General features: G+C 46.0%; 1 protein-coding gene across 2 annotated transcripts in view; it reads left to right on the top strand.

The window, feature by feature from the left end:
* Nucleotides 1-13473, top strand: part of LAYN (layilin) — a 67613-nt gene that overhangs the window by 22430 nt on the left and 31710 nt on the right. For both annotated transcript variants that reach the window (XM_063943259.1, XM_063943260.1), the window contains exon 2: nucleotides 11724-12021. In XM_063943259.1, the coding sequence (XP_063799329.1) occupies nucleotides 11724-12021 (298 nt within the window). The remainder of the gene's footprint in view (nucleotides 1-11723; nucleotides 12022-13473) is intronic.

The raw sequence follows: 13473 nt of genomic DNA, 5'->3' as shown, positions 1-13473 counted from the left end.
AGGACGGAAGTGGGGGGCCCAAAGTAAATTTTTGCACCTGGGCCCACCATTCACAAGTTCCGACACTGGTGTATGTATTTGTGTGTATCTGTGTGTGTGTGTGTGTGTGTGTGTGTGTGTGTGTGTATGTATGTGTGTGGGGGCATAATGTGTATAGGTGGCACTTCTGTGGGCTTTATATGTAACCAGCACTACTACTAGGTACATTATGTGTATAAGCGGCGCTACTACCGGGGGTATTATGCGCATAAGCGGGGACATTATGTGTATAAACAGAACTAATATGTGTGGGGTGAAGTGAATAAGATTGTGCTACTGTGTAGCGTAATTTGAAATGGGTGTACTGTTGTGTGACCACGCCCCTTACTTGTGAGACCACACCCCCTTGATGCGCACTGTCCCTTCGTAAAATATGTGAGGGAGCAAATTAATAGTTTGCAGGGGGGGGGGACGAACACCCATGCACTGGCCCTGAATATGTCCCTTATGTAATAGATGCTCCACCGCTTATAGCAGAGGTTCTTAAACGTGGTCCTCAAGGCACCCCAACAGTCCAGGTTTTAGGTATATCCATGGCTCAACACAGATGGATAAATCAAATTGACTGAGGGGCTAATTAAACCACCTGTGGGCAAGCACGGATAACCTTAAAACCAGGACCGTTGGGGTGCCTTGATGACCACGTTTGAGAACCTCTGGCTTATAGTTCCATTACAGTCTGAACAGAAACGTATACTTCAACAATGGCTCAAGTCCTCCACGTCTTACAGCAAAGGAGACTCCTTCCATATTATTCAGGTTCCCAGCTGGTAGAAGAACTGGCAACGGTCAGTTTTTTAACAAGAGCATGAAACTATGTAAATCTCCAGTGGGTGTCCTGGGTTAGCTCCCTGGTCACCTGCTCAAACTGGCAAAGAAGTCCTCTTCATAGCCACCATTTAGGTCCCGGCCAACACGTTTCAACCTAAATAGTGGATATGAGGAGGACTTCTTTGCCAGTTTGAGCTGATGACCAGCAAGCTAACCCGGGACTCAGTCTGCCACTCTATGCTCCCACTCTAAGGGCCAACAGAATACACATGGTCACACACATGGGCCTCTCTTTGCACCCAGTTTAGGCTTAGGCTTCAGGAAGGGGGGTTAAGTTTAGGCACCCCCCCCAGGGAGGGTTAAAGTTGGGCTGCGGTGGAGGGTTATGTTTAGGCTGCTGGATGGGGGGGTTCGGTTTAGGTGCCACCAGGGAGGGTTACGCTGCAGGTAGGGAGGGTTAGGGGCTAATTGCGAAAAGGTAAGTATACTTACCTTTACAGTTATCCCTGTAGGAAAGGGTGTTGGGCATTTCATACCCAACACCCTTTCCTCTTATAGCCACACTGCTTCAACAGAGACCCCTTTCTAATAGCTTCTGGGGGTTTTATGTAAATTGGACTCCTCTTGCCCTCTAATCAAAACATATGCTTGGAGCGCTTACCCTCTCATGAGTGCTGCAGGATAGAGATCTCCCTGCCCTGTTCGCAATGCAAACTTCCGGCTCTTTGTCTTTCATAGGCTTTATATTTGTGGTTGCGGCCCCACCCTTCTATCCTGCCAAGGGAGCATCAGAGCTGCCAGCCATTTGAAGCTTCTTTCCAATGAAAATCCAATGGGTGTCCGCAGCTCAGTGTATGTGCACATGCTAAAGCTGTGACTGCTTCTAAACATTTGCACATTGTATCCATTGATGTTTTGTCACACAACAGGTCCTGAGACCCTTCTATAGCAGCCATAGCTGTTACTTCATTAGTTGGTGTCTTTCTGCTGCTCAGAATATGGTAAACATGCTATAACAAACTAGTATCTGTGTGGCATTTCTCCTGCCAACGTTGCATGAGCGCCACCATGTTGGTTCCCACATCACTTAAACCACCAATGACTGATCAGAGCACCCTATTTAAACCTCTTAGTTGCACTTGCCTATTGACAGTACAACTTTTACTATACCCAGGGGTGTATTAGGAGAAGGGGTTGTGTGCAGTTTCCTACCGGGCCCTCTCCTCTCTAGATGACAATGCAGCAGACTCTGAGCAATTGTAGATTCTGGCTATTACTAACCAGTCTAATAATTGTATTAAGATAGATTGGTTGTTACCTAATATAATTGCGAGTATATTTTCACCTAGGCACTTAGTAATTTAACCTTCCATGCACTATAATAAACTAAATTGGTGCATCAGTATAAGCAACTAGAATGCTCACTTACTGTATATCTTTTAAATAAAGCCACATTTATGTTATGTAATAATATTGGAATAAAAGTTAAGTTTTTACGTCGATCATTTTTTCATATAAGAGTGCCCCAACACAGAGTCTTTCTTTTTTCTCTTCCTTTTCAATATTTGTCAGAGTCTACTGTTCATGTGCAGGTGATTTTCCTACTTCGCATGTGCAAAATGCTGGGAAAATGGTTTCTATACACCTTTACTGGCGATTTGTGCAGTGCTGCTGCTGACACAGGGCTCCAGAGCAGTAAGTACTGAACAAATGGGTGCAGGGTCTGTGATGTGGGCCCCCTGTGTGTGCACTACAGACCATGCACCCATTACATATCCACCACTGACTTTACCTGTTCCTGGCTCTAGCATCAACAGCTTGCCTCCTGATTGCTGGTTCCATTGTGCACACTAGTGTTCCTGTCTCCTCCGGCTTCCAGCTATTTGAGTCAGCATTCTGTTACTTCCTGCATTCTGTTCAGTGCTCAGAACTTCCATCTTCACCAGTGTGTTCTGTTATAGCTCCAGAGTGCACATCTATACCAGCGTGCGCTAGCAGTTACAGCCTTCAGTGTACACATCCATACCAGCATGCAGTACCAGTTACAGCCTTCAGTGTACACATCCATACCAGCATGCAGTACCAGTTACAGCCACAGAGTGCACATCCATACCAGCATGCAGTACCAGTTACAGCCACAGAGTGCACACCCATACCAGTGAGCAGTACCTGTTACAGCCACAGAGTGTACATCCATACCAGCGTCCAGTATCAGATGCAACCTATATCTATTATCTATACCAGTGTGCAGTACCAGGAATAGCCTGCAGTGTACATATATAGGGGGTCATTCCGAGTTGTTCGCTCGCAAGCTGCTTTTAGCAGCTTTGCACACGCTAAGCCGCCGCCTACTGGGAGTGAATCTTAGCTTATCAAAATTGCGAACGAAAGATTAGCAGAATTGCGAATAGACACTTCTTAGCAGTTTCTGAGTAGCTCCAGACTTACTCGGCATCTGCGATCAGTTCAGTCAGTTTCGTTCCTGGTTTGACGTCACAAATACACCCAGCGTTCGCCCAGACACTCCTCCGTTTCTCCAGCCACTCCCGCGTTTTTCCCAGAAACGGTAGCGTTTTTTCGCACACACCCATAAAACGGACAGTTTCCGCCCAGAAACACCCACTTCCTGTCAATCACATTACGATCACCAGAATGAAGAAAAAACCTCGTAATGCCGTGAGTAAAATACCTAACTGCATAGCAAATTTACTTGGTGCAGTCGCACTGCGGACATTGCGCATGCGCATTAGCGACTAATCGCTCCGTTGCGAGAAAAAAATAACGAGCGAACAACTCGGAATGACCCCCATAGTGTGCATTACTTCTTTTATTAATTGCATGCATATGTCTGTGACTCAGGCACACTTTACTTACAGTGAGCACTACTTGTGAACCTGTAATCAAGGCTTCCATAGTGTTGCTACATTGCAGGGCAGCATACCAGTCTGTCACCTTTCATCCAGCTCAGTAACTACTGTATGCAGAAGGTAGTACCAAATGAGTAAAAGTGTCATTAAACTAAACAACTTTATTTACTCCAATTCTAACCAGCACGGTTCCAGTCCAGAACCCAAATCAAACTCAGAACCTGGCATGTTTATATCATTGAAGGGTTTAAGTAGCATTGCTTCATTTGATGTTCAAACCATTCAATGGAGGTCTTCCAAGGTTAAGACCTACTAAGATGTCTCCTCAAAGCTGGGAAAACCTGTCCCCTTTATAGGCTAAGTTTCCACTGCCCTTTTTTATGATGTTTCCATTGACACCCCCCCCCCCCCCCCCCTCATTTATGTAACCCAGAATCTAGCCATGCTTCTCTTTCTCTAGTCGATATATGGGTGTTGATCTACAGTGGCACTTTCACTGATGAGATTTGTCCATTGTTCTCTCATGTACATAATGTAAAAACACAAAAGAAAACCACAATATAGTATAATATTGCTATTAATGGTGACACCCAAGTGATAAATGTGGAAAATGCTTTGTGCCCGTTCCATCTTGTATTTCAAAAGGTCACACAGTTCACCCTCAGGGGTGTCTCCTTACTGGATTTTCCTTTTCAGTAGTTGTGTCACAAGCAATTTATGGATCACTGTATTCAACTCTTAATGGAAAAATTCTCTCAAAATCCTCTCCGATGTACAGAAAAAAGGAAAGAAAATAGTACACTAGTGCAATACCGTATCGTATGGCATAAAATGACTTTGCTATTCAGACCCCAGGTCCCTGGTGTGTTTATTATATACTGTAGACTTCAGACCTATGATTGGTGGATTTATAATAAAGATTTCAGAATAATGGTGACATTACTACACTGGCCCGAGCTTTATAATGCAGATCTGCTCCATCTAATATCTGGTGGCTGTACTATAAAGACTTTAGCATTATGGTGGTTTTAAAATGCAGACAGATTAGACCTCAAATTTGTGGCAGTGGCCCAAGTGAATAACTTGCCCCTTCTGCGTTCCCATGCACGCTGTCTCCTGGTGAGCTGCAGAACAGCGCTGTGTTACAAGTGCTGTCATATCCAGTAGACTAACAACCAGTAAATGTGTACAGACCTCCCGTCCGTGCATTATTTGTCACACCTGCAGGAAGCCTGGCCCAGCCTGACATTATATTTAATAGACACTAATGGCAATTTTTGTGGAGTTACAGTAAATTCTTATTTTTTCTCTCTAAGACAAAGTATTTGACAGTGCTGGTATTGTATAATGTGTGTGTCTTTGGAGGACGGCTACATTCCTCTGCTTGAGGCATAATATTGCTGTTACGCTGTTGTTACTGCTCATTATTCTTACAAAAAGTATATATTTTTTTAGTTCTGGGCTTCAGAGGTTTGGGTCAGGCTTTGGATTTCTTTACACTCTAGGCTCCATATTTAAACAGAGATCTTGCATGGGGTAGACTGGAGGGTTAGTCAGTGTACTATGGTCAGGCCTGGCTTGCCACGAATTTCCCAAACCTCAACTATTGAGCTTTAAGAGCCAACTCCCGGAGTGAGGATACAGGATGAAAAGACCCAATATGCAATTATACAATCTTACATATTGTATAGTACTCAACGCAACATAGTGAGACAACACTTTACTGCTGAGGTTCCCAAATGCGGTCCTCCAGGCATCCCAACAGTCCAGGATTTAGGTATATCCATGGCTCAGCACAGATGGTTAAATCAAATTGACTGAGATGCTAATTAAGTCACCTGTGGCCAAGCATGGATATATTTAAAACCTGGACCGTTGGGGTGCCTTGAGGACCTCGTTTGGGAACCTCTGCTTTACTGCATTGTATTTCCTTTACTATTAAGTTTTTGTTTATTTGTATATCTATAATATACATGTAATATTTAATAAAATCTTAAAATGTTATAATACAATCAACCACATGCCAACAACACAATGGTGATGAATCGAATATGTTGCAAAATAATAATGTAGTATAAATACAGAAACAGATGGAAGCAGCAATTACTTGAGTGATTTTGACTTGTCAATTTTATAACAACATTTTGAATGTAAAAATATATGTGTGACAAATCTTATATACTGTATGCTACACAGGGCCGGTGCAAGGTTTTTCAGCACCCTAGGCAAATAGTCAGCCCAGTCGCCCCCCCCCCCCTCCCCCACCAAAATATCGAGCCCCTTAGGTGAAAAAGTGCAGACATGGCTTATTATAAGTTCCACAGCCACCGTCCGATATGGTTAGGAACTGGGGGGGAGGTTGGGGATATGCTGTGGGAGGGGAGCAGGGGCGGATTGGGATACAAAACCAGCCCGGAAAATTTCTGGAAGCAGCCCGGGGCTGGGTCAGGGCAGCGGAGAGCGGATATGGATTGACGTACTGGTGGGGTGTGGCAAAATATGGAGAGGCATGGCCACCCCCTTAAAAAAAAAAAAAATACTATTCATCTGACCCCCTCTGCAACTAACACGGGCGACTACTGTATGTGCAAGGGGACAGTGCTGTAACTAGGCATTTTAGCGCTGTGTGGAAGAAACGGCCAATTCATACTACCGTGCACAGTAGTCTCCATTATTCAGATTACACCGCACAGTAGCGCCACTGCACCAGGTAGAGCCCCTTTTACATATTACGGCAGCCAGCGTCCCCCTTTTTACACATTACGGCAGACAGCGTCCCCTTTTTACACGTTACGGCAGCCAGCGTCCCCTTATTACACATTACGGAAGACAGCGTCCCCCGTTTTGCACATTACGGCAGACAGCGTCCCTTTATTACACATTACGGCAGACAGCGTCCCCCTTTTTACACATTACGGCAGCCAGCGTCCTCTTATTACAAATTACGGAAGACAGTGTCCCCCTTTTTACACATTACGGCAGCCAGCGTCCCCCTTTTTGCACATTACGGCAGCCAGCGTCCCCCTTTTTACACATTACGGCAGAAAGCGTCCCCTTTTTACACATTACGGCAGACAGCGTCCCCTTTTTACACATTACGGCAGACAGCGTCCCCTTTTTACACATTACGGCAGACAGCGTCCCCTTTTTACACATTACGGCAAGCGTCCCCTTTTTACACATTACGGCAGACAGCGTCCCCCTTTGTGTGAGGAGGGTAGGGCTGTGTGTGGGGATCTGAGTGAGGAGCTGTGTATTTACCTTTAGTTGAATGGCTGTGGCTGGGGGCGGTTCTTCCATGGTGGCCGGTTCCTTTTGAAAGTGGCTGCAGGAGATGGCAATTTGGTGGCCCTTGTTCAGCGTTGTGGATGGGCTGAGGCAGACACTGGCCGCGCTTCTCTCCCTGGGGCCCTCCTCTAGTTTCCTACACGCAGCGCAGGCAGACACTTAGCCTGCGCTGCAGTGAGACGCCGCAGCCCAGTCCCATGACACAGGGCGAGCGGTGGCAGTGGGGACCTGCTCGCCTGTGAGTGCAGAGGGATGGGAGCCGGGATGTAGCGCGGCACGTCAGAGACTTTAGCTTCTGCGCATGCACGGTCTCCCAATCGCGGCAGCCGTCCCAGCACGGGTGAGTGAAGGCCACCGAGGGGACGTCGGGACCGGCTAACAGGAAACTGATCCGGCGTCCCAATCCGCCCCTGGAGAGGTGGTTAGGGTTAGGCTGCAGGGAGGGGAGGTTAGGATTGGGAACTGCGGGGGAGGATAGGGTTAGGCTGCGGGGAGGGAAGGGTTAGAGTTAGGCTGCAGGAGGGGAGGTTAGGGTTAGACAATGGGGGGAGGTTGGAGAAAGACTGTGGGAGTGGAGGATAGGGTTAGGCTGGCGGTACCTATAATTATGGGACACAGTAACACACTGACTGGGGAGGTCTATGGACACCTTGCACAGGGCAGCATAAAGTTGCTGGGTGCAATCCGCACCCCAGTTTTAACACACAAACACACACAGGGTTAGGAGCCAGTGTCAGGCGTACCAGCAGTGACAGCAAACTGGGGATCTCTAAAACGTGGGCCTCTGTCAGGACAGAGAGAGGTAGGAGCCGGACACAGCGGAAGCCTCCTAGTGGAACAGGCAGCCTCCTCATCTCTCCCTCCTCCTCCCTCCCCTTCTGCTCTCTGCTCTCCCATATCCCCGCTCACTCACCTTGGTCTGCCTCCGGGTGCTGTCATCAGGGCTTGGTAGAGCAGGTCGGGCAACATGTCCGCAGCGCCTCTGCTACAAGCACCGTGGAGGGAGAGAGCAGCGTGCGGATCCACAGGAAAATCCGCCCACATCATCGCCGCCAGGCAGGACACGCTGGGGATAGGTCAGCCCGGGGAAAGCCTTTTCTGCCGCGAGTGAAGGTGCCGCCCCGTTCATGGGGTCGGGGGGAAGGCGGGGCGAGCGACGCAGCAGGGGGAGGAGGGAACAGCTCCTACAGGTGACTAGAGAGCGGGTGCCTAACTACTTTTTTTTTTTTATGCACGTAGAGCCGCCCTCCATTTGCCGACGCCCATAGGCAGCTGCCTAATGGAAGCGCCGGCTCTGATGCTACAGTATGTACAGCATACATAAAGTTACATGAACATACAACTCATGAGCTGAAATATACATTTTGTAGGACAAGCAGGTATGTGGCTCCTTTATCTCTGCCAGTAATATACATATATATATATATATATATATATATATATATATATACACAGTGTATATAAATATATACATATATATATATATATATATATATACACACACACACCTGCCTATATACAAACGTGTACCCAGCATTTGTATACCGTAGTTAGTAATATCTAACAATGATATTTACTAATCATCATGTGTTTGTTTCCTGTTCTATTGCTTTCTGCTAGTGGATCTGACGCACAGACCAGGTATGTGTTATGTTATGTTTTATCTATGCCTGTGTATATGTGTGTACCTCTCCTATCAACTGATTACTTCCTCCCATTCCTGCCTCCAAGATTTTGTCTGTGGTGTTCCCTACCTCTTGAATTCTCTACCTCCCCCCATCAGGCTCTCCACCTCTCTGCACAACTTCAAATGGGCTCTCAAGACCCACTTCTTCATCAAACCCAACCACCTCTCATCCTAACCCTCTGTTCCACGCTCAGTGTCTAACCCAGGCATTCCCAACCGCGGTCCTCAAGGCACACCAACAGTGCAGGTTTTAGTGATATCCAGGCTTCAGCACAGGTGACATAATTAGTAGCTCAGTTATTTTGATTTAACCATCTGTGCTGCAGCCTGGATATCACCAAAACCTGCACTGTTGGTGTGCCTTGAGGACCGTGGTTGGGAATGCCTGGTCTAACCCATCGATGTCCCCGCTGTCTGTCTGCTCCTCCCCTTTAGAATGTAAGGTCTCACGAGTAGGACCCCCTTCCCTCATGTGCTTTTCCTTCTCACTTAGACTACATTCTACTCCATACAACAGCACCTAACCCTTGGTTTCTGCCACCCTGATGCTTATTTCAGTGTCCTGTCCCCTGATGTAGATGTGTTTATATACCATGCACTTGTTCTGCATTGGCTTGTACTGTAAGTCGCTGTTGTCTTGTTTTACTCATTTGTTTATGTACTTTGTTGAGCGCGTTGGAACCCTTGTAGTGCCATATAAATAAAGGAAAATAATAATAATATACTAGACAATGGAATCTATCTGGACTGTCCACATAGTTATAGAATATGGTTGTGCTTGTGGTGGCTCTCATGTGTATATAATGTGTACTGGCGGATTAAATGTTGATGTATTTAAACCAAGGAATTGATTTTTCTTTTACCAGATTTTTTAAGAACACTACATACTCACAAACATAGTGATATACAACTTTCACACTTCTAAGAGATATAACAACAAACTGGTCACCTCTGATTCTCCGATGTATACCAAGGCCGGTATCCTATTACCAGCAGTAATTTACCACTGCTAATAGGTTAGTCGATAACCCTGTAAACCGGCACTTATCGGAGATTATGCTGAGGCACCACAAGCATAATCTGATAAGCAGCCATAGGAGCCGCGATAACACATGGAATAGGGATCTTACCCCGGATCCCATGAGTTATCGCACCATCGCAGGTCCTTTTTTTCGGCTTGTAATTGGATAGCTAGATAATGGCCATCGGTCAAAAATCATGCTTTTTATCGGCCATTAAAGATCGCACCAATAGAATACCCCCTAGCCTGTAAATAAGTAATTTCAGTTTATTGAAGAATAACCACAGTTCTTTATTTTTTTTAATTTTTGCAAAAAATACTTTCCTTGGCTCAGAACATGCCCTAGCTGCGTACACAGTCACACGGTACTGCTTTGTGCATGGGGAAGCTGATCTGTGTTCAGCAGATTGCCTAAGACAGCTAGACACCATGTGACATATGGTTAATTGGTCTCTAAGCAGATGTACAAACAGAATGTGGTTGTGGACATTACCCATAGTAGAACTTGCACACTTGTTAAAACAATAACATCTGAAGTTAAAAAATAAAGACTGTGTTTGTCCAAGTAATAATGGGGTCTATTCATGAAGCAGTGAAAAGAGTGGAGAAGTGAGCCAGTGGAGAAGTTGCCCATGGCAGCTGCTCCGTACAATTGTACAGTATGCAAATTATAAATGTTACTTCAATGCTGATGGGTTGCCATAGGCAGCTTCTCCACTGGCTCACTTCTCCACACTTTTCACTGCTTCATGAATAGACCCCATAGTTTCTTACTTCATTCAAAACAAAAGCCAAGTAGAGAAAAGCACCAATGAAATACGGCAGGTTAGAGTATGTGGGGAGATGCATCAAACCTTCTACGATAGGCAGAATCTGATTGGTTATGGGCAACCGCACATCTTGTGTGCTTTACCACTCTTTAAAAGGGTTGATACATTTTACCCTCAATTACATATGTCACTGCACCAAACTCTGGCCTGCCTCATTTCAGTAGTACTTATTTACCTACATTTGAAGAAAATAGGAGATTGTACATAACACCAATTGACATGTCTAGCTCCATCCATTTATGTGTCTAGGGACCACCAACGGACATGTCTAGCTCCATCCATTTGTGTGACTAGGGACCACCAATGGGACATATCTAGCTCCATCCATTTGTGTGCCTAGGTGCCATTTGGGGATTTGTCTAGCTCCATCCATTAGTGTGCCTAGGTGCCATCTAGGGACAATTCTGGCTTCATCCATTAGTGTGCCTAGGTGCCACCTAGGGACAATTCTGGCTTCATCCATTTGTGTGCCTAGGTGCCACCAAGGGACATGTCCAGCACTGCAAGGTATACCGTAAGGTTGGAGACATTACCCCCTTTTTCCCCATTAAAACCTATACCCCAGTCCTGCTATTTCATTTATCTTTCTCACACTAGGCAGCAGAAGAATTCTATTCATATAGTTCATTCCGACTTATTCCCATTAATAGTAGTGTATCTGTTTTTTTGCGGCCCTAACACTTCTACTGTGAAATAAACTTTATTTGGAGAATGGAACTACTCTTCCAGAAAATGGCCAGCACTCTCCAGTGCACAGGTTTAGACATTACTAATTCTTCTTCCCAGTGTTTCTTGTGTGGTAGCTCAGCCCAATCCTTTTCCAGACCAGCTACAGCAAAATTTTCTAGACTCTTTTGGGTGACCAAGAAATCACTATTTGCTTCATTGTGTTTGGGGCCTGAAGGTAGCCAGTGTCTCTAGTTATGAGAAGGAAGGAATGAGAAACACATTTTAAAGTATGAAATACCTGACAAATTGGTTTATGTATTAAGCAGTGTAAAGAGTGGAGAAGTGGACAAATGAAGTTGCCCTTAGCTACTGCTTATTATTTTATAGAACATACTTGATATGTGCTACCTCAAAGCTAATTCTTTGACATGGGCAACTTCTCCACTCTTTTCACTTTACATCAACTTCGCAGTCCTATTTGATGTTCTAAAAGAATAATAGTATATGTACGATAAAACTTTTAACAGCGTAAATTATTTTCTCTGTTACAGGACAAATTGTTTGCAAGCACGGGACACAGAAACCATGTTATAAAATCATTTATTTCCATGATACTTCAAGAAGGTTATCATTTGAGGAATCTCAGGAGGAATGTAAGCGGGATGGAGGTTACCTAATGACTATCAAATCTGAAGCTGAGCAGAAGTTCATACAGAACCTGATTCAGAGCCTCACAGCCTCTGACGGAGACTTCTGGCTTGGTCTCAGAAGAACTGAAGATGAGTCTCCAAGCTCCAGTGACTGCCAAACCCTGTACACTTGGATTGATGGCAGTAGACCCACATTTTGGTAAGTGTCCATTTTTTTGATACCTTAATTTAATAACAAATTTCCCATCTCATTCCTGACATCTAGGGGGAGATTTATCAAACATTTGCAAGAGATAAAGTGGAGAAGTTTCCCATAGCCAGGGCAGCCACCAGAAATTGTGGGGCCCGGGTCTGACAAAATAGGCAGCCCCCCCCCCCCCCCTCCACACACTTTTACAATAAATATCCTAGGCAGACATTCTAATTCTCACCTTTTTCTTGCTTTTACGGAATGTCTATTCCATTTTTCTGCACCTGTCAGAGACGGTTTTGTTTGTGTCCCCGGAGGGGGCGCTAGTGGGTCAGTGGAGGTAGGTGGAATGAAGTGAGGAGGCTGTACTGGGTTTCTGCGCATGTGCACAATGTAGATTTATTAATAACAGAAAAGTCCAGATAATAATGCAGCAGAAAGTAAACAAACGAATGCAATGGAAATGACAATGGTAACGGCAATGGTAATGGCAATGGAATAGTATGGTTTAAAACTGAAAGTCTATGGCAGAGTTTGTAGCATGGAAATGAAACCGGAATGGTTAAAACGTGGAGCCAGCAGAGATAGGAATAGTAGTAGCAAACCTGGTAGCAATGCAGGAGACGTGGTGTTAATGTCCACTGTGCTGGTGGAAAGCACAATCAGCTTGCAGGCTGAATCACAGGTGAGTTGTTAGAATGCACCTGGATAGGGAGTCTCTACTGCTGATGGCTGGAGCACACTGCAGGTGTGGAAGGTGTGAAGCCAGAAAGGTATTGCTGTGGTGCTGGTGCTTGTAGTTCCACGGAGTAGCAGATACAGGAGAATATCCAGGAACACGGAGACACAGGGGAGTATCCAGGAACACGGAGGATCAGGTGAATATCCAGGAACACGGAGGAACAGGATAACAGGTCCAAACACACGAGTCGCAGGAGTGACACAAAGTTCAGGATAACCTCTGACTCACCCAGCAGCTCCTGATATACCCCCTGACCGGCAGGCATTGGCTGGAGTGAGACAAGGGGGTGCGGCCAAGCTCCGGATTGGCCGCCGCACTTACACTGGGGAATACTGTCATGGCGGCGCCCATGCCGCGGCCCGGCAGGGACGCGGCGCACTCACACGCCCGTTGACTCCAGAGGCGCCTCCAGGCCCGCGGCGACATCCATGAGCAGGGCGACAGGTGACGGCAACATGCAGTGACCCCAGACGGAGTCCGCTCCGGCGGACCGACATAACAGTGGTGAGTCGATTCCTGACAGTACCCCCTCCTTTATGGGTGGGCACCGAACACCCACGTGGCTTGGAAGGATGAGACCTGTGGAAAACACGGACCAACCTGGGAGCGTGGACATCAGCAGAGTTCACCCAACTCCTCTCCTCAGGACCATAACCGGCCCAGTCGATGAGATATTGCAGACGACCATACCGGTGACGGGAGTCCAGGATCTTCTCTAT

The sequence above is a fragment of the Pseudophryne corroboree genome, chromosome 10 (assembly GCF_028390025.1).
Source record: "Pseudophryne corroboree isolate aPseCor3 chromosome 10, aPseCor3.hap2, whole genome shotgun sequence".
In the NCBI taxonomy this organism is placed as follows: Eukaryota; Metazoa; Chordata; class Amphibia; order Anura; family Myobatrachidae; genus Pseudophryne; species Pseudophryne corroboree.
This window is presented reverse-complemented; position numbering and strand designations above follow the sequence as displayed.